Consider the following 21200-nt stretch of genomic DNA (forward strand, 5'->3'; position numbering starts at 1 on the left):
TTTGTTTATCGTAAATAGGAGAGATATTCTGCTACAAGTCCTCACTATTTCAATATTTTTCTTTATTTCTTTGCGGTCACTGTGGGTACTGATGGTGGTGTTAAAACTCTGGACATTGTAAAAAGTGACACTTGAATGGACATCACAGGAACATCAGAGGACATGTGACCAAAGATGGATTAACACAGGCCTCATAAGTACTTTCTTTTCTTATTCAGTTGGTGCAACTGTGGGAATTTCTGATGCTCTTACCAGCACCGGAGAAAGCATTGAAAATTCCCTGAGCCATGTATGTAATTCACATGTAACACAATTGTTGTGGGGGACATCGGCACACAGTGTGAAACAACACAATTTGAATAAAAAGTCTATAGATGTTTATTGCAATGTAACAGCACAATACAATACAATCTGATTTCAAACACATAGATATGATAAAAGAAGACACAAACAAATCATGATTGAGCAAGTTGTACACCCACATTATTTAAAGACACCAAAAAGCTGAGCTCAGGAAGAGTTATAAAGCCCACTTGACAAGTTTTCTCAGTCAGGCCTATGTAAGGAATGAGTGGATTACTCATTTTCACACCTAACAAATGCCTACGATGTGAAAAGGACTTTAGAGACAGAGTGAACAGAACCTGGCCCACATTTGTCGAATAATAACTAATATCGTTCCAAGAGGCAATGATGGGCGTTAAGTGTGATCCTTGAGAGTCCTTGGCTTTTGGTGAAGAGCCTGCTGCATAAATAAAAGTTAAAATAGGTCGAAACTTTACAACTCAGATGAGGTAGCCCATAAACAGCTATTTGACATCTGTAAATACAAGTTAAAAGACTTACTAATGAGAATATAACTTATATGCAACTACAAATGGACCTCTAAGTGGGACAACTATTGTCAACAAGTACATATTTACAAATGCATTTACCCCCTTTTCTAAAGGCAGGCCCATACGCTCCCAATGTTGATTGTATATAGGTCACTGACCTCTGCAAGAGAGATTTAATCACATATCTTACTCTTAAATAGCTTAATTGCCAAATATATTTAACAAAGAGCTTCTTAGATGTCTTTCAAATAGTTAAAAGTTGTTATAAAAGTAGTGTTTTATGCACTGAGGCCTATTACACATAACATATCTACTACCACAAAAACCCTTATCTTCATTTTTTTTAAGTGTTCTACCATGGTCTCCACATTAACTTGGAGAAATTAAAGCCAGGCGACACATCCTGGTTATTATCTGCCTCCTCCGAGGAGGAAACGTTGCTTTGCTCTGAGTCCAAGTCCTCCAGATCAGAGCATGGGTCCTCCGTGGAGGTGGAGGAGGGGGCCGGGGACACCAGGCCGGCCAGCATGCTCTCAGAGCGGGGACAGGTACTGTGGTGGTCCGGGGGCGTCAGCTGGAGCCGGTGCTCGTCGTTCAGGGGCATGCTCTCCAGGAGGTGGTTCAGCAGCTCTGCAGCCACTGCTGGCTCTATCTCCGGACAGCTGGACACAAACGTGTGCACGTCGTGCATGCACTGGATGTATCCGGCGGCGAATCGTTCACGTTCCTCCCGGTCCACGGCGTCCACCTCTGGGGAAGCACAAGGATAAACACAAACAGCTGTTAGAAGTGTGCACCGTCCATTCTCTGCTCTGATTGGCTGAGCTGTTGTCGAAGTGCACCTGTAAGCACAGTGTGTAGTTGATTTGAATATTAATCAGCTGTTGTGACAAAAAGTGATTGCCTGCCAGAATGTGATTTCTTCTGATTTCTGGCCGCGGGAGCGCGCACAGCAGCCCGTTGAGCGATAGCGCTAAAACGTCAGATTTTTCAGATTATGAAGCTCAAGAATGAGATCAAGTCATATTTAGGTAGAAACAACCTTTCATTAACTGTATTTGGCCTTTAATCAATTTTTGTCAGGTGAAAATGCCTATTTTGTGTTGTATGGGTCCTTTAAAAGAGTTAAAAGCAATCCTGTGAGCTCTAGTGTTTATATTATAAAGCTCAAGAATGAGATCAAATCATATTTAGGTATAAACAACTTTTCATTAACTGTATTTGGCCTTCAATCAATTTTTGGCAGGTGAAAATGCCTATTTTGTGTTGTAATGGTCCTTTAAAGGAGTTAAAAGCAATCCTGTGAGCTCTAGTATTTATATTATGAAGCTCAAGAATGAGATCAAATCATATTTAGGTAGAAACAACCTTTCATTAACTGTATTTGGCCTTCAATCAATTTTTGGCAGGTGAAAAGACCAATTTTCAGGGGAGAAATCAGATTCTGGCAGGCAATCACTTTTTGGCACAACACCGCCACTCGTGATTAATTAATAGGTATCGCTAAACTTTCAAAGGACTATATTTCTCAGCGGAATATTTTTTTTTTGACTCTATAGGTTTTTTGACTGATATTTTTTTTTTTTTTAAACAACAGTTGTCTTACATTAAGGACGACCACATTCACAACAGAGATGTGTATGTTCACTAATGAATGAGTTTACCTCGAGCGCGGTTTTGTATGATGCTCTCCACTCGTTTCACTGTCACCTCCAGCACCTCGGCATTCTCCATCTTTGATTGTAACTGTACGGGATGACAAAAGACTGTCGGCGACACAAAACGACTGATCCCATCAGAGTCATAGCGGGTCAATTTATTGCACGAAAGAAAGGAAAAAAAAAACAACTAAAAAATAAATAATCTTACGTCTGCATCCGCGACGAGCAGCCTGAGTTCCTGCAGACTCTCGTTGATGCGCGCTCGCCTCTTCTTCTCCACCAGCGGTTTCCTCATCTGTGAACACTGTGTGTTAGTCTAAAAAAAAACACTTAAAACACCACTCAAGTTGCCCATTAAGTTAATGGGCCACTCATCTTACCTTTCTGTCAGATTGGACTTCGCTGTCACCTCTGTCTATTCCATGCGTGTTGTTGCGTATGGGGGCCATATCGCTGAAGTTTGCGCTGCTGATTGGGGAGCGATCAGCCGGAGAGTCGTTAGGACAGATGGCGGAGCGGCGACTCCCTGCAGGACTGGGCTGCAGCTTGATCCGAGGGGGCATGTGCTCGGGAACATGCCGGCTCATTTACATGTGAATGAGCGGGACCTGCCTGCGTGACGTCGGGGACGCAGGTCATTGTAAAGCCTGGTTTATGATTCCGCGTTAAATCGACGCAGAGCCTACGGCGTAGGGTACGCGGCGACGCACACCGTACGTTGTGCGTCGCCGCGTACCCTACGCCGTAGGCTCTGCGTTGGTGTAACGTGGAACCATAAATCAGCCTTAAAAGCCGTTTGAACCAAAGCCAGACGCAGAGACAAAGACTGATGAAGGCTGTTTCAATCTCATTTAAATGTGAAATTAGAAAGTCAAATAAAATTAAAGTTACCCTTTTACTAAATACAATTTACTCTAATACTCTATTATAATAATCTATAATACATATCCAAGTTATCCATACATATATCTAAGTTGTGTTTTTTTATTTTTTTATTTCACCTTTATTTAACCAGATAAAAAGACCCATTGAGGTCAAGACCTCTTTTCCAAGGGTGACCTGGCCAAGGAAGGCAGCAACACACGTCCACACACAAATAACAGCAATCACGTAATAAACATTAAAATGAGAGTGCAAACTGTGGCGACTTCAATAATATGTAAAAAACAACAACTTCAGAAATAATTTAAAATTTAAGATTTAAGAACACGGGCACATGTAGTTTAAAAACACAGGCACTGCCGAAAGGATTCTCGTTGTTGGTTTTTAAGAAGTGAGCGAAAGGCTTCAAAAGAAACAAGTTCAGGCATTTTCAGTTCAAGTTGGAGGTTATTCCATGCAGAGGGTGCAAAGAAACTAAAAGCTTTTTTCCCCAAGTTAGTCCGAACACGAGGAACAGCAAAGTGTCATTCGACCTTAAAGCATAATGGCTTTTAGTTCTCTGGAGAAATAAACATAAATAAACAGGAACCAAGCCAAGAAGAGCCTTATAAATCAGAGTCATCCAGTGTGTAAATCGTCTAACATTCAGAGATGGCAAGCCAGCTTTACCTGTTGTTGACAAATTACAGATCTTACAAAAGAAAGTGATCCGAGTTATATCATGGAGCAAATTTTATGCTCCCTCTGATCCTCTTTTTTATGGATATAAGCTTCTGAAACTTACTGAGTGTAACATTTTCCACAATGCCTGTGTAATGTATAATGTAGTGTTTAGACTCAATGACAGACTCTGTCATCTCATCCACATTTATGCTCCCACTCATGAACACACCACAAGGGGAAAACAACTTTTAAAGGGAAAGAAAGGTAAACTGAAATGTACAAGTTTCAGTGTAACCTGTAAAGGTCCAAAAATTTGGAATGAGATTTGTAGTGCTATAAAAGAGTCTGGATCTCTCTCAATTTTCAAAGAGAGACTAAAACAAAAATTGTTATTAAATTATGTCTCTTCTTATTAAATTATGTTTATGTACCAATACCTGATGTATTATTTTTACAAGAATATCTTTGTATCTAGGAAATCTGAGGAGGTCTCAGGGTTTTATTGTGTGTTTTTTTTTTAAGGTTATAAGGTTATTATATGTATATGTATTATATGTGTAATTTATAGTTGTTTTGCTGTGGGACTGGGCCCCTATTCATAAGCTACAGTTAGCTTCTGGGGAGTCCCATTTTACAAACCGATTGATTGATTGTTATCTGTATTTGTGTTTTTAAATTATTTGTAATAAACTCTGTGAATCTAAACTCTAAAATTCCATGACATAGTAGAGCAGAAAACTGTTTTATTTGCCTTTAAAGCACAGCAGAAACTGCTTCCAAACTGCATTCAGGATTTGTTCCAAAGAAAACCACTATAAAAAGGGTAGGCACTATAAGCTATGGCTTCAGCCTACACCTTTTCGGCAATAAGCAATGTTTATTTTACTTTTTTAATTTTTTGTTTTTTAAAAATGTCTTAACTTGTACAAGGCTTAAGACCGAAATAAAGACTATTCATTCATTAATTTCATCATTTTCCTCTAATATTGCATGGCTAAGTGGGCTCATCTCTGTGGGCCATGTATCTGCTCATTTTCACATTATAATCAGATTATCCATATACTGAGCCGGGCGAGCGCCCAGGGGCCTCAGCCAATGAGGGGGCACCAAATCAAATTTAAATGGACCATATATGTCATATTTGGTTATTTTCTCTCTATATTTGCTGGAAGAGGAGCAAACGGGTACAGCAGTAACCAATGATATAATAGAAATACATGAAAATAATAATAATAAAATGAAAAGAATTGCGTTTGAGTGAGTGCCTTAACAACTTAACAACCTTAAATCTAACAGCCTACACATTGCTATTTTATTAATGTGCTGTTGCCTACCTTCACATCAGCTCATTCAGTAGGGCTGTTTGATTGTTTAGTCATATGCTGTAATAGTTTTGCATGTAGTCCTCAGACAGGCCATATATGATGGAAATGATGATAGTTAACATGTGGTGTTACATTGGCATGTAAGTTTCTGATTGGAGCATCAGTGTAGTACGGCGTTTGTGGACTCATGTCTATCTGTGGTGTTACTCTTAGTTGGTTCCTTGTTTTATACATTTATTTGTAGTATGAGTGCTGAGCATGTACTTCAGCAATGCATTCATATAAATCTATGGTTTTTATAACCATAGTAAATTTCCCCATTTTTACCGTAAAATGTGGGAGGAGGGGGGGACTTCAAGAGTGGTCACTCTGGGCCTGGGGCCCCACACTGAGTTAATCCGGCTCTGATTATACCATTCATTACTTTCGTCAGTTCATTATTAACTGCGAACCATCTGCCAATGGCCAGGCCCCTCCTGTCAAAAACTGTGAATGTGAGCCATTTATAGCACAGGGTTTAAAAAAACTTGCACCCTGCAGAAATAAGTCACAAAGCTGTACCGGCACTCTACAAACCAAATTAGTGCTCTTAGTTTGTGCTCTTAAACTGCACTTTTTTGATATAATTCAGTTCAATTATACTTTATTCATCCATGAAGGGGAAATTCATAGATTTGTTTTTCATTTTATGAAGTATCCTTAGTTGAGCAATGTAATGTAACATAATTTAATTCAGTTGTGAATCACATGGATTTTGTCACGACTCTACACATACAGTGACTTGAGCGCTTTGTGTGGTACATTTGTGGTCATTTGCAAGTGTTTGCAGTTTGCATATTGGAGACAGGCTTTGTACTTGTGTATGTTTAGTGGATGCACTGTTAATGTGTTAATGTGTTACATAGGTGATGGACTGGCTGCTGGGTTTGCATAGTAACAGAAACATGAATAATCATATTAGCCTACATAATTATTACCAAGATTTATGCCAATGGTTTCAGAGCTGCTTTATCAAGGATTTTTTTTAAATCTGTAATTTATTAACAGCTAGTAGTGATAACCTATATTTTATTTAAAAAAATATGTTTGAGGTATGTATACAGTTTGATATTACACTAAACACCAAATTATATCATATTTTTCAGTGGGTTATAGCTTATAGTGGTATTACAGTTGTTGTTTTTTTGCGTCACCTCCTTCTGAAGAACAGCAAATGCAGCATGATGTAAATGGGTCGGGGTAAAGACTCCTTTTAGATCATTCATTAAAATATATCTAGACGGATCCAATCAGATGTGGGCAGCACTATTGCAAGGTCAGAGCACATTCTGGGACAGTCAGATCTGAGCACTCAGGGTGTATGTGAAACTGGTCTGGGACATTTGTGTCCACATTCTCATCGTAGTTTGTATACAAAAGCGTCCTGGGAGACACTCAGGACCGCCTAATAAATCAACGTCACTGGCTTAGACGATGAAACATTTGATTTTGAGCTCAAATTAACACAACAAAGCTCTTTGTTATTAAATTCTTCTTTTATTGTGGCATAGGTTTCATTGTAGCATATACACCAACATTTGTATTTGTTAGAATAATTGAATATAGAGTAATCTCATATTTACTCCAATTGCCTTTACATATAAACTAAGCTTGTTTGGTGTGTATGTACAACTCAAATTAGCAGAGTTTGTTATGCAGATAGGAGAAGTAACTGCGGATGAAGTCATCAAAGAGCTATCTGTGCAAAACAAGGACTGCTCCCCTGGTTGAAGAAATACCGTGCTGTTTCAAGGTTAAGGAGGAGCAACATATATCAAGTTGAAGTTAAGGAGTTATGTAAACATGAAGAGGTGTAGCTGTGTTTTCCTCTCCCTTTAGAGCTGCAACTCATATTGTAACTATAGGGACCACCCTAGGAAATAAAAAGAGAGGTCGTCAGAGAGCGCTTCAGAGTGGTAGGAGATTGTAATTGAATGCATCTCTGTCCTTGCAAGTAAAAATGTAATCCCTCTTGTCTTTCTCTCTTTTGTAATATGTTTTGGATGTTCTAGGTTGAACCTGACAGTATTGTTCATACCTTTTTTTGAACAAAGTGTGGAAGAAAAAAATATTGTTGTAGCAAATATTCTTCGTCTTGTTATCCCCCCTCCCAGTTACAATTAATTATTTTCAGCTGCTGGTTTTTTGAAATAAAAAATAACATCATATTTGGTGTTTGCAAGACAAAGTATGTTGTATGTGTATATTTATTTGCATTCGAGCAGGATAGACCAGATCACCCAAGACACATTTGGTTATACATTTTATAACCAAATTTTATAAACAAATGAACTAAGTACATTTTAATTTAAGGTCTGAACAGGGCCTAAGAAGGGGAAACTGGATAATTGTATTTTGAAGTGGATCAGTGAAGTCACAGATTCCAGTAAATCTGAATTAAATTTGTTTTTGGTACATCCAAAGTGACAGGGTGGTGTTATGCCAGACTTTTATGGTTTTAACTCCTTTAGACACCTGACTTTAATGCATGAAGCAGAGAAAAAAAAAACATTTTCTTTTTTTTAAATACAGCAACTAGAAACACATAATTAAACGTGCTCTGTATATACTATCATCCGTTATTCCAGCTTTGATTAGTTCTGAACATGAATGAACATTGGTATTACAAGTTGATGGTTGTGACCTATTGATGACATTATTGCAGTATAGATGTTGGTTGAGCCAATTTGAAACATCACAACATTTCCGGATGATGGTGTTGGTAACATAGTTGAGAGGAGGATATTCAGCTTTAAATAAAATGCGGAAAACGTTACCATATTGGGCACTTGCCTTCAAAATAAGGACACATCCTTGTGTAACATTCCCAAAATTCGTTTAAAATTGCGTTTCTTCTTTCTGGGTAGACTTATAAATTCAACTCTGTCGGTCTTTAAGTTAATGAAAAGAAAAAACGGTGAATGATTTGGTAGATATAAAGGTTTTAGCCAGATGTGGGCTTTTATTTTGACAGCGACGAGGAGGCTTTTCCCTCAGAACCCACACAGCGCTTGTTCGTCAGAGAAGACGCTCTTGTGAAGTCACAGAGTCCCGGGGGCGACACTGGTCTGCGGCTATAAAACCCTCCAGGTCTGCAGGACCGAACCAAGCTCACCGAACCAGACAGGAGGCAAGCAAAGCAGAACCAGCCGCACACTGAACCAGCAAACATGGTGAAGATCACCTTCCAGACAGTGTCGGCGCAGAAACCCGAGAAAGACAGCGACCCGGACAAGATCTCCATCCCACTGGCTCACGTGAGTTTGCAGACTTGTCTTTCTTTGTTTCAGTCTGTTTCCGTTTTCTCCTGTCATATAACACAAGTATCTGCACAGAGATGTGTCAGATCAGGTCAATGTTAATGTTTGCTCGTGCATAAATCTCTTCATTCATGGGATTTGTTATTTTAAACGACAAATCCAGTAACCTTGCTTTTTTATGCGATCAAAATCTAATATGTGCTTAAAATAATAATGTTTTTAGGGTTACTGTAATATTACCACTTGATTGCATGATTTCAATTTAGCATTTTAAGGGTAAATCATGCAAGAGCATGACAAAGGAACAGATTGATTTTTGCATGCCATTGCAGCCTGAGGATGATATCATTACGTCATCTATTTAGGCATCGACAGGACACACTGCAGATATAGTCCTGTCTGCAGGCAGGCCTTCTGCACATCACTTTCAGTGGTTCATCAAGTATACATTTATTGTATGCAATTATCCTCCTTACTTTACATATATCCTTGGTTATATAATTTTGTCAGACTGAGGAAGATCTGTTGTCATACCACCTTAATCCTGAATGTGGGGCTTGACATTAAATTATTATGAAAGACAGTCCTGGATTAATGTGTGTTGAACACACAGTTGATATTGTTGAAAGACATTTTAGTCTTTATAATAGAAGCAGGAATAAAAAATTGCATCTGCAGTGAGCAAAGGTAACTTTAACATGAATCCTGCGTTCGGGAAGAAAGATGCAAAGGAACTGAACATGTTTTTGTGTTAACTCCATAGACAGATTTAAAGTACTTGGTAAAAGTTCACTTTATGAGACAAATTTTAACTATTGTGTGAGTCAGACCTGTCACTCAAAGTGCAGCTTTTCTTAGGCTCCTGTCTGGATTGCTCCCCAGGAGCGAAACTTAATTAGATTTCTGGCACTCTGCAGATCTGTGCCTGTTAAAGCCACATCCTTTTCCCCATCACATAGTGAAAACCACTTGATGACGCATCCATCACTTCTGCAAACACGCATTTTCAACTGTTTGTTACGTCAGCACAAGGCTGCTAGATCCTGTGTAGATTTTGATTTGCTAAGGGGTGGTGGTGTTGGGGGGGGTTGGGTGTTACTTCCAATACGTACATGGCTATTAATATGTCCACCTCTGTTGAGGGACTCCTGGTGTACACACTTGTCCTCGTTCGGACTCCCACTCAATAAGCAGATATTTAATATCTGCAAATATGGAACATGGAAGTAGGTCTCTAAGAATAGATTCAGACGGCCACGTGCCAGCACCTTCGTCAGAGCCTGGCACAATCTGTTCTCCCTGCTTCCGTTCACCATAGCAACAGTAGTAGAGGGAGGGAGCCGTGGGTGGGCATCTGGCATGCCTCATTCTGGTTCTTCCTACGTCTACCAGATCTCCTTTTGCCTGACTAACGCCTCAGCGACAGCCTCCTGTCAGAATAAGCTCTGTTACAATTCAGTCTTTGTACAGGACAGCGTGGCTGTGTGACGGGCTTAGTGTCGGAAACTTTGGTTTATTTTTAAACAAAATGGTCCACTCTCAGATAGGGATGGGCGGTTTGGTCTAAAAAATGTATCACGATAATTTCTGGCATTTATCTTGATAACGATAAAAATGACGATAAAAAAAATACCAATTCAACTCCACCTTTTTAACTATAAATCTATCACCACATTCAGTCTTTGGAGCCCCCAAATCACTGCTCTAAAAGATACTAAATGCTACTAAACTACACTAATTAAATGGAATTAATAAAAAACAATTAAATTAGTACACCTGTACTGCAAAACTGTAATGACTCAGATCCGCCATGTTTGTTACACAAAAACCTCATCAACGGGAATTTATTCTTTCTTTCTTTCTTTCTTTCTTTCTTTCTTTCTTTCTTTCTTTCTTTCTTTCTTTCTTTCTTTCTTTCTTTCTTTCTTTCTTTCTTTCTTTCTTTCTTTCTTTCTTTCTTTCTTTCTTTCTTTCTTCACGTACGTTGTGCGTCGATTTAACGCAGAACCATAAATCCGGCTTTACACAAAAACGTCATCAACGGGAATTTATCGTTTTTACCGCGAGATGACAAATTCTTACCGTGGGGAATTTTTTTGACGGTATATCGTAAACGGTAAAATATCGCCCATTCCTACTCTCAGATAGTACCACACAATGCCATCAAAGAGATCAGTCGGTGCAGGGTCATATGACATTTCCTTGGCTGTGTTCTCACCAGTTGACTTTTCTCTTCTTTACAGGAGCAGCTGGTTCCTTCGTTTGGACCCAGGAAGCCTTTTCCCACTGGCCTGTGCTGCCTCGCCTTTGGCCTGGTGGTTTTCATGTCAGGACTGGTGCTAGCGTCTGTCTACATCTATCGCCACAACCATATACCTCAGGTTAGATGACTTTGCACTTCTTAGATTGCATCCTGAACCCTGCAGTCAAGAAACCAGTGCAACGTAAAGTAAAGATGCCACGCTAACTCAGCTCTGTTGCATCCCTCCAGCAGATCCCAGAGGACAGCTTGTTCCACTGTCGGGTCATCTACGAGGACTCGGTGTACGCGCCCCAGAGAGGACGGCAAGAACTGGAGGAGAACGTCAGCATATACCTCGATGACAATTATGAGCAGATCAGTGTTCCTGTGCCACATTTTGGAGGCAGCGACCCTGCTGATATCGTCCATGATTTCCAGAGGGTAGGTTCTGACATAGTTTCCTCTCTTCACATTCTCTTGTTAAAGTGTTTCACTGTGACTTAAAATAGTGTCTCTATTCAATTCAGGGCCTCACGGCATATTACGACATTGCCTTGGACAAATGCTACGTCACGGAGCTGAACACGACCCTGGTGATGCCTCCACGGAACCTGTGGGAGCTGCTCATTAATGTCAAGGTGAGAAACTTCCCACACTTGCTGCCGAGGCCACTGGCAAGGCTGTTTTTAAAAGCATTATAAGAGATTAAAGCCTGTCAGAGAGAAGGACAGTGTGTTCACATCTTCCCGTCGGCCATGAGTGATTAATTATTGTCTCTTTGCCGCAGAGGGGAACGTACCTTCCTCAGACGTACATCGTTCAGGAGGAGATGGTGGTGACGGGGAGGGTGAGGAGCATGAGGCAGCTGGGCCCGTTCATCCACAGGCTCTGCTTCGGCAAGGAAACCTACCGCCTCAAACGCCGAAACCAGCGCCAACGTGAGTTGACGTTTCTGATCCCGAGTGTTATGTGCCGGGGTCACTTCCGCTAGTTATCACTCTCTCTCACACTAACCCGTGTGAGATCCTGAGTCATGTGACGTGTGCGCAGTCCCTGTGATCTCTCTGCGTCTGACGAGTGAATCACAGGGACTCCGGGGTTCAGATTTGGTGTGACGAGAGTGACACTGCAGAAGGCAGCTAGAGCCAAATAAGGGCTTCCTTGGGAACATTTCAGATACTGTCTGCAGAGTTAACTAGTCTTGTAGCAGCCTGATGGTCGTGTGTGTGTGTGTGTGCGTGTGTGTGTGGGCATCGCCTGGGAACTTCCTTCTCTGTGAGTCACTGGTAGTGCAGTGGACACATCCACACACTGCAGAGGAGGTAGAGATGAGTGATAACTCTGTCGTCACTGCCCCTAATTGGCGTTACAGTTTTTCAGAAATGATACGGCAAACTCCCCCCTGGCACATTTATGGATATGACTGAGAAGATTGACAATTCTGAGTCATACTGGACACTGTACAAGTATGGTTTCAGCACTGAGCAGATTTATCTAAATGCCGCATCTCTTTCCTTACAGGCATCGAGAGGCGCGAGACGAGGAGGTGTCACAGCATCCGCCACTTTGAGAACACTTTTGTGGTCGAGACAGTCATCTGTGACAGAGTCTGAATCTGAGCAGGAAATCACAGCCATCCAACACTGAAGCCAATTTTAAACCATACCTCTTGAATTCCTTAGGCGTTAAACTGCACTTTAAGAGCAAACTTTTGTCCAGTTAGTTTTCCTTTCGGTTCTAAAGTTTTTGTCTCAGCTGGAAATGCCACTTTAATGTCCTCGTGCAAAGTGAATGCCTTTTTAAAATTGTATGTCTATCTGGCTGATATTTGGGTTTAACTGTAGCTTGTCTTGTTGAACTGAAGATATTACGTTTACATTAGAAGACTTAATTTAACTTGATTTTAGACCTGTCCTTTTACTTTATTTTAATAATTACGTGCACCATGAGTGATGTTAGGGGTACTTGGAAGCTGCTTGCACTGTTAATGTCCTTTTGTTAAAGCTTTTTTTTGTTTTTCTTTTTATATATTTTTGTTTAAATGCCAGAAAATGGTCAAACATACCTCATGTAGTTTAAGATGTTAATTTGTTGATTTGTATCATTGTAGACTTGTGTAAATAATTTTGATTGTTCTTAAGCAATATATACTGTAAATTGATTTTCTTCTTGATACCATGTTACATGCATAGATTTTTATTGGGAATTGACCCATTATGTGAAATATCCTTTTATTTATGGCTTGTCTCTCATTTCTTTGGTATCACAATTTCCTACTCTAATGGCTTTAGACTGTAACTAGTAGCAGTGCTGTAGAGGGACAGAGAGAACCAAAGTCTGCAGTCAGTGATGCTGTGATTAGTGCTAAGGATTGTTTCGGTTTAGGATCACTCACTGTAGATGATATCAAAGGTTAAAACTCGCCTTGTTTTGCTCTTCCTCTTCTTCACTAACATTTGCTTATTTTCTTAAGCTCTTGTCAGTTTTCAGTCATTCCCATCTTGTTATTGTAACCTCTATAAGGTTGACTTTTCCCCAACTTGTGTCTTTAAAATATACATGTGCTCACATTTCAATGTCTTTGACACACTTAATGTACAGCCACTTTTTTCTTGTAATATCTCACTGCTTTACGAATAAATGATGAAACTTTTATCAGAGTTCCTGAGTTTCACTGAAATGCGCATATAGTCGGCTTGTAAGTCGAGGTTTACCCTCCACGGAGAGTCATCTTTACTGACAGCATGTAAACGTTGGGAAAGCTGGCAAGTAAAGCCAGGAACGCTGGAAGTAGGATTGCAGCGCTCCTCACTGGCATGGGCCTGCAACTGCAAGGCAACCTTTCACTAGAATAATTAGAAATCATTTTTTAAATCCTTATTAGGATTAATTACAAAATTGTACATTAAACATTTCCTTTGGAATTTATTTAAAATAATATTTAGTTTAATTTAGAGCTCTTCTTTAATGGCTGCACTCAGCATTACGCACTTTGCTAAAGTTTACTCAGTTTCTTCTTTAATCATGTATACAAGATATGAATGGAGTATGATTTTGTATATAATTAAGTTACATTATTTAATCTTTAAAGGGTGGATGAGATAGCATTACATAGACAAACAACCATTCATGCTCACAGGCATGGGTGCAGATCCCGGGGGGGACGGGGGGACATGTCCCCCCCAATTTCTGAAAAACATGAATTGTCCCCCCCAATAAAAATACCCTAAATTATTCAAAATTGAACAAATGTATTTTCAGACTTAAAGGTTGAATATGTAGAATATTTATTAAAAATATATTTCTAAAAAAATAAAACATCCACAGTGCATTTTGAGGTGTACAGAATGAAAGCAATGGGTCCTTTTTTTTTTAGAACTGTTTACAACCATAACTGTGTTAAAACATGATCAGTGGAGCCCTAAACATGGAGCCCTAAACAACTTGTTTAGGGCTCCATATTTCATCCATATATCAATTGATCGTGCATAAAGTAGTCCCATAGGATAAAAGGAAGATGGTGAGAAGAATTTGAGATGAGTAGACACTACATGCCCAAAACCCTTAAAATTATGATTTACGAATATAACAGTTAAGTAAGCACTGTTGGCTGTTTAGGACAAATAAACAAGAAAGGTAAGCACAATAAATGATTCCCTGTGCAGTATTTTATGGCAAGCCTTTACCAATTTATGGCATGGTATGAGTTGCATATTGGCAAAAAATTAAAAATTAAAATCACGTTGGTGTCCCCCCCAATCCTGACATCGGATCTGCACCCCTGCTCACAGGGAATTTGGATGATTTATCAACCTACACACGTTTTTGGGAGGAAGCGGTGCCATCCACTAAGCCATCATCCAATTGCTGTCAGAAATAAACATAAAAACTACATCGTATCATGTACTTTGTCTTGCAAAAATTGTAGTGCAAAATTCTTTGAAATTGTTTTTGAAATTCTCTGTTTGAGTAAAATAATGTGATCAATTTCTTTCTTTGATATTATTTCTCTGATTGACTCCCAGAGACTGCATGAGTCAACCTAATCAAAAGTTTCCCAGGTTTATGTAACTTGAATGTAAACACGAGTCTGAATCATTGGAAGTTATCTGAATATTTTAAACTAATTTCTTAGTATTTGTGACTTTGTTACACAATATCAAACTGAAGCTTCAGAATAGGTCAGAAAATCTGGAATTTTTTACATAAATGAAATTGCTCCATCATCAAAATTATTTGAGTGTCTAACTGCTCAATAAATATTAATCTCACATGACACTTGTCACGCACAAGTTACAAAATGAAACCTTCACACAATGTGAATCACGTTTTTGCTTTTTCCCGCAGAAAGTTAGTCAGATCAACAAACAGAAACCAAATTTGAAATATTGGAAAAAGGCAGCAGATTTGTTTACACTGAAACTCAACAAAGTATCAGAGTCCATTGCAAGGTGAAAGTATTGAAAGTCAAGTACTTTTAATGCAAAGAAAACTAACAGAATACTTTTATTTCTGACTCTCATTAGCAAAAGTCTTAAATTTAAAAAAAAAAAATATACACACATTTAAATGTAGAGTAAGGGATTTCTAGAAGAAAAAACATCTATAAAACATGGAAAGTTAGCTTCTCCCCGTCAACCAGAACTCGTCTCAAAGAAAAAAAAGAAAAAATGTTCTGGGGTTAGAAATCAGTAACATCTCTTACTCTACCTTTAAGGATATTTTCAGAGTTAAATTCAAACTACAAAAATAAAAGGTAAATTAATCATAAATAATAATTACACAAGTCATGAATAAACATATGTGATATATACCTAGATGACGCTACGCCAAATAAGTAAAAACAAACACTTTGTGCTTTCATACAAATCAAACTTTTTCCTTATTCGTCTCCTTGACCATAATGAGACAATTATTAAAACACATCTCAGGTAAAATGCAAATTATTTTAAATATTATTTTGTTTTGCATTAATGGAGTAATGTGTTGAAAAAAGTGAGGCTTCCTGTTGTATTAAAACAATACATAAACCTAAACTTATGATCACACACTTCAAAATGAATAACTATATTTATAGATATTCATAAAACTGTTGTCATTAATTACCAAAATAGTCTAAGTGGTAATTAAGGAATACTCATTTAACAGATGCTGCAGATGTGTTGGTGTGAGTGACAAATATTAGGAAATATGGGGATTCATGTTAACTTCATCTCTCTACAAAAACAATCCAATACTTTATTTTTATAAACGTTTAAGGTTGTATGTGACAAGAAATATTTACACACTTATTATCGTAGTTACTTTAGCTTTAAATACATATAAAAATAGAGTACAAGTCACAATTTTGTTTAATGTAACACAGCTTATGTAAAATTTATTTTGTGTTTCAATAGAGCCTCGGAGCAATAAAAACTTATTTCACAGTTGCTGACTTCAGTTCGTGCGAAAGCCAGACAGCTCTGTTGCTGCCACAACAGATTTAAGTCCTTGACAATGAATCACGCCACCTGTTTACTGGAGTCAGCGACCTCAGACTGCTTTGAGCTTTCGCTTTGAAATGGCTCAACCAACACATCATAATGCGGCTTACCGATAAACCTATTTTTTTGCCTACCTTTTGGGTTTCTGAACTCTTCAGCGTTAGAGATGTGCCAGCTGGCTTCCTGCTGCTGGACTAAACCCGGTTTTCTTGCTTTCGTCTTACAGTATGTGCACTCTGACCTGCTTTATTTCAACACATTGCTCTCGGTGCATGCCTAACTTCCTGAACAGTTACCAGATCTTTCTTTTTTTTTTCCTTTTTTCAGTTTTACTCCCTCGCTTTAAAAAATAGGGGGGAAAAATAGGAGACAAAAAGGGTTTAGGCCAGAGCTTGTATTTACCACCAGCTGTCGTCTGGATACAAATTGCATGTGTTCATCAAGCTTTCAGACCTCTGAAGTGCTGAAGGTGGCTCTCCTTTGACTGCCTGTTCTGAAGGAGGGTCTTGTACTTCTCACCTCCCGAGCAATGAAGTAGTAGCACAGAGCATCCAGAACGCAGGTGATGTTGGACAGACACATGGTGACCTGTAGGAACAGGCTGATCCTGGTCTTGGTGCTGCAGTCCTGAATTATTTTTTGGTGCACCTGGAAGTATGCGCATGGGTTACATATCATATCATCAGGTTACTATTTTCACAATACAGAAATCTCAAAAACTCAATCTAAGAGACCAATACACCAGTGTGAACTATGCAGCTCTACAAGCTCATATCTATTTTATTTTTCTAAAATCCAATGTCATTCATTAAAAAAAAAAAATCATATTCAGACACTGTAGGAGTACAAATGGGGTTTAGATATGAGACAACTTTTGATTCAACGCAGCATTTAAGGAGAGGCTATTTCAAACAGCCGTGTATTATGTGATGCTTTCACTACTGTAGAAAAGCAGAGATTAGTGTGATTATTTTTTATTTCACAGCTCTGATGTGTGATATTTTAGCTATATATCTTGTGTACTTCTTTGTGTTTATCCTTCTTTTGTTACTTAAAAGTATAATCCACAGTGTTTGATTTTCATACACACCATTTTGTAATGTGGTTGATGCTGAATCTTGTTGCATTCTTAGCTTCATGATGTTAAAATAAAACAAAATACTAGATTCTAAAATAAAATACTAGATTCTAAAATAAAAAGTAGAACTGTTTGAATGCAGGTCTATTTTTAAACAGAAAAGAAAGAAAGTTTCTTGTTTTTGTTTTATTAATTGTGGTTTTATTGCCTTTTTTTAAAAGATTTTAGGCTAAACTGTCTCAACTTTTCTCTTTAGTACTTTATAAAGTAGTGTCCTTGGGCAAGACACCTTACCCACCTTGTCCCGTGTGAATGTGTGTGAATGTGTTCGAATGTTTGGTGGTGGTCGGAAGGGCCGTTTGGTGCGATATGGCAGCCACGCTTCCGTCAGTCTGCCCCAGGGCAGCTGTGGCTACAAACGTAGCTACCACCACCAGAGAGAATGTGTATGAATGAATAATGATCTCTGTAAAGCGCTCTGGGTGCTTTGAAGGGCGCTATATAAATCCAAGTCATTATTATTATTATTATTATTATTATTATTATTATTATTATTATTATTATTATTATTATTATTATTATTATTATTATTATTATTATTATTATTATTATTATTATTATTATTATAAATTGTTCACTACTGTCTTTGAAGATTTAGTTAGATAAAAACAGGTCTAAAACAACTTCAAAATATACCTCAAGAAGAGATTTTATTTGTTGCATTAACTTCCTATCCAACATTTGCATGTGGCGTCCATCTGAAATATAAATGGGCTGCAGAATGGGCTCCCATTTGGGATTGTTTGCAGGTTCTGTGTTGGCTCAATGTGAATTGCCCACTTGAATTGTTTTATGTTGTTGGACCCAGATAAGACATCCATTTGGGGTTTATGCCCAGAGTCATCAGGTCAAAAACGAACAGACTTAAAAACAGCTTTTTCCCCAAAGCCATAATCGCCCTGAACAATATATGAATGTCTTCGTTACTGTTTTTACCGTGCAATACTTCTCCCGGGCAATATTCCACTACATGTGTAACTATATACTATCATCTGTAAATATAATCTCAGGTCTTCACCATTCAAATGCACCTTAACCTTTTTTATATTTTTTATATTATTTATATTTCTTATATTCTTATATTCTTATTGTTTGCACTATTGTCTCTTATTTGTCTTGCACTGGAGAGGTGATGCTGCTTTCAATCTCACTGTACCCAGGTACATTGACATTAAAGTATTCTATTCTATTCTATTCTATTCTATTCATTACCCACATACCTGAACACAACCATCACCAGCTGTTTGCATGGGGTCAGCATGGAACCCCTGGACAATCTCATAGGGGGGCCCATTTTTCATGCCTTTTATACCTCAAATGGTTCCCACTTACAAATGTCGGCTTTGCTGTCGTTTACAGAAACCAGCTTTATTCTATTTACTAACAATTCAATTTAGATTAAAACTCTCTCACCAGGAACTGCAGGAAGATGCCCAGGTGACTGGGGGTGAAGGGAACCAGGAAAGCACTCAGGCTGCTGTAGATGATCTTGACGCAGGCCTGGCTCTGTGTGCTGTGCTGGCCAGACTGCTTCAGTGAGCAGATGGTCTGTACTGAACAGTAAACGACCACCAGCGCAGGCACCAGAAACCCAAAAACTTGCAGGGAGATGATCACAGCAGGTTTCCAGCCATCAGCAGAAAATTCGTGGAAACAGTGGAAGTATTCCAGTCTGTGCTTCCCAAAGCCGTAGATGACCGGAATAGTGGCGGAGAACACCAGTACCCAGACTCCCATGCAGGTAATCAGAGCTGCTTTGGTTGAACGCAGCTGCTTGGCTTTGAACGGGTGACAAATAGCAATCCATCTATCCGCAGCTATACACATAATCATGTAGATGCTGCCATATGTCCCAATGAAATAAAGGTTTTCCAGACATGAGCAGAGTAGTCGTAAGTCGCCGGGCCACTGGTGATTTGTAGCATGCATTTTGAAGGGAAGTGGGAAGAGGAGCAGGAGGTCCATCAGAGCCAAGCTGGTCATGTAGATGGTTGACTCAGTCCATTTTCGCAGACACACACAAAACACCAGCAGTGCTGCGATGTTGAGAATCAACCCAAAGATGAATACGGGGATGTAGATTACTAACTCCAAGGTTTTCATCAGGTCGTCCACTCCGTTAAATGTACAGTTGTCTGTCATGGTTTCATTCCCTGGAGGCATTTTGATACGACTTCATCAACTCTGCCAAAATTTCAAAGCAAAAGTTTTCATCGTGGAAGTGTCCTCGAGAACAAGCTCTTTCCTGTTATTGTGCTGCATTCCCACACAGAAGCTCATGCTTAAACCACTGTAGCAAACATAAATCTCTCACTTGTGTGGTTAGTAATCTTGTTTCGTTGTTTCTGTTCAAAAGACTCTTCATTACTTTAAATGTCATGCTCTTTAATTCCTTCATAAATGTGATGTACCATTAATAGTACGATTCATATTTAAAATGATGTAGTTTGTTACAGTTTTGCACTTTTAATGTGTTTTACACAATCAAAGAAGATGCCCCTTTATGCGTTTACTGATGTACACAAACAGTCGAGGTTTACGTGAAATATAAAAACAGTCTGCAGTCTAAACTAGTCGCATATGTTGAGAAACATGAAAAAATTACTGACCCGAGGAGAGAAAAACAGTCTTATAGAGAAAAACCCACAACATATCTTTGAGTTTTGCATCTAACCGTCAAGAACCACTACACCTACGTCACTTTGAAAAGTACACGAAGCACTGAGTACACTGGCTGCAGGGCTGGCATATCACAATAATCAAGTTTAAGGCCCTTTCAAATTATATCCAAATTGTTTGTGATGAAATCGAAACAAAGTAATTTGTTGAAAAGCTTTATACTGTCTGTTTTCTGAATTTTAACCATCTCATTTCAAAGAAACTTGCTTAAACCTTAAACTCTTACAGTAAATATGACACATGAAAAGTCTAGTTTACACTGTTTGATTTTTTAAGTGCTTTGTAAAATGAAACGGCATTAAACAAAGATGTGCTCTTACCTCTACGAGCTTCAGAGGGATATTCTAGCTTTCTGTCTGTCTGCTGTGCCAGACACGCTTCTGCTTTTCTACCTTTGTTGTTTCATCACCACTTCCTGACTCATGCCACACATAATGTATTTGTCTTCAATCTTGTGTTATAGTTGAACTTGTCCGGCTGGTCTTGCTTTTGCACCCCTCAAACATTTGCATAAATGGCTGCAGCAAAGAGACAGAAATGTATAATGTACAGTATATGCATGATCTTGGAGGGATGAACGGTGGGTAAGTAAAACAGTATGCATGTTTTTTTTGTGTTGTGGGTTTTTAACTGCTGTTACATTTTAGGAGAACATTTCAAAATGCACTGATAAGCTGATTTCCTGTAGCTTTCATAAAGGTTTTTCTGTTGGATGTTTGCCCTCATGGTGACACAGCAATCATAACATCAAATCCTACTTAGTTTAACACAACTGATGTATTTGAATCCTTTATCAAAGATATGAACGTTATGTCGGTTGGCTCGACAACTGACACCATGCCAACGGCCGCAAAAACAGGTTTAACTGGAAGTGGGAAAAAAATGGAAATCAAATTGAGGAAATGTTCATGTTAAAGTGTTAATGCCAAAAGTCTCTCATGACCATGACTGTGGTTTACATTTCCCCAGGGAAAAACTTCCGTCACTGTGTA

General features: G+C 38.7%; 2 protein-coding genes across 4 annotated transcripts; one reads left to right on the forward strand and one right to left on the reverse strand.

Moving 5' to 3' along the window:
• Positions 1-354: 354 nt before the first annotated feature.
• Positions 355-20590, reverse strand: LOC133452725 (transcription cofactor HES-6-like). Of its 3 annotated transcripts, XM_061732305.1 has the most exons (5): positions 16526-16831; positions 2878-3109; positions 2706-2792; positions 2501-2582; positions 355-1586 (listed from the first exon to the last, which is right to left on the reverse strand). In XM_061732305.1, exons 2-5 carry the CDS (start codon positions 3082-3084, stop codon positions 1189-1191), a joined length of 774 nt encoding a protein of 257 aa, XP_061588289.1. In that variant the 5' UTR covers positions 3085-3109; positions 16526-16831; the 3' UTR covers positions 355-1188. The 3 variants fall into 3 exon arrangements, 2 of the variants coding, with proteins under 2 accessions (XP_061588289.1, XP_061588288.1); XR_009783276.1 differs by lacking the exons at positions 355-1586; positions 2501-2582; positions 2706-2792 and adding exons at positions 18943-19713; positions 20529-20590 and having other exon boundaries at positions 2917-3109; positions 16526-17039; XM_061732304.1 differs by lacking the exons at positions 355-1586; positions 2501-2582; positions 2706-2792; positions 2878-3109 and adding exons at positions 18943-19682; positions 20529-20550 and having other exon boundaries at positions 15460-17039.
• LOC133452723 (integral membrane protein 2C-like) lies at positions 8435-13561 on the forward strand. Its single transcript, XM_061732300.1, has 6 exons — positions 8435-8663; positions 10910-11047; positions 11158-11349; positions 11436-11546; positions 11696-11846; positions 12430-13561. The coding sequence occupies exons 1-6, from the start codon at positions 8577-8579 to the stop codon at positions 12519-12521; spliced, it is 771 nt and encodes a 256-aa protein (XP_061588284.1). The 5' UTR covers positions 8435-8576; the 3' UTR covers positions 12522-13561.
• Positions 20591-21200: the final 610 nt, after the last annotated feature.

The sequence above is a fragment of the Cololabis saira genome, chromosome 10, assembly GCF_033807715.1.
Source record: "Cololabis saira isolate AMF1-May2022 chromosome 10, fColSai1.1, whole genome shotgun sequence".
Classification (NCBI taxonomy): Eukaryota; Metazoa; Chordata; class Actinopteri; order Beloniformes; family Belonidae; genus Cololabis; species Cololabis saira.

Coding starts and splice junctions, on each gene's coding strand:
- LOC133452723 (XM_061732300.1), top strand. CDS start 8,577: ATGGTGAAGATCACCTTCCAGACAGTGTCGGCGCAGAAACCCGAGAAA. Junction 8,664..10,909: donor TCTCCATCCCACTGGCTCAC/GTGAGTTTGCAG, acceptor TCTTCTTTACAG/GAGCAGCTGGTTCCTTCGTT. Junction 11,547..11,695: donor AGCTGCTCATTAATGTCAAG/GTGAGAAACTTC, acceptor TCTTTGCCGCAG/AGGGGAACGTACCTTCCTCA.
- LOC133452725 (XM_061732304.1), bottom strand. CDS start 19,671: ATGACAGACAACTGTACATTTAACGGAGTGGACGACCTGATGAAAACC. Junction 17,040..18,942: donor GCATCTTCCTGCAGTTCCTG/GTGAGAGAGTTT, acceptor GCATACTTCCAG/GTGCACCAAAAAATAATTCA.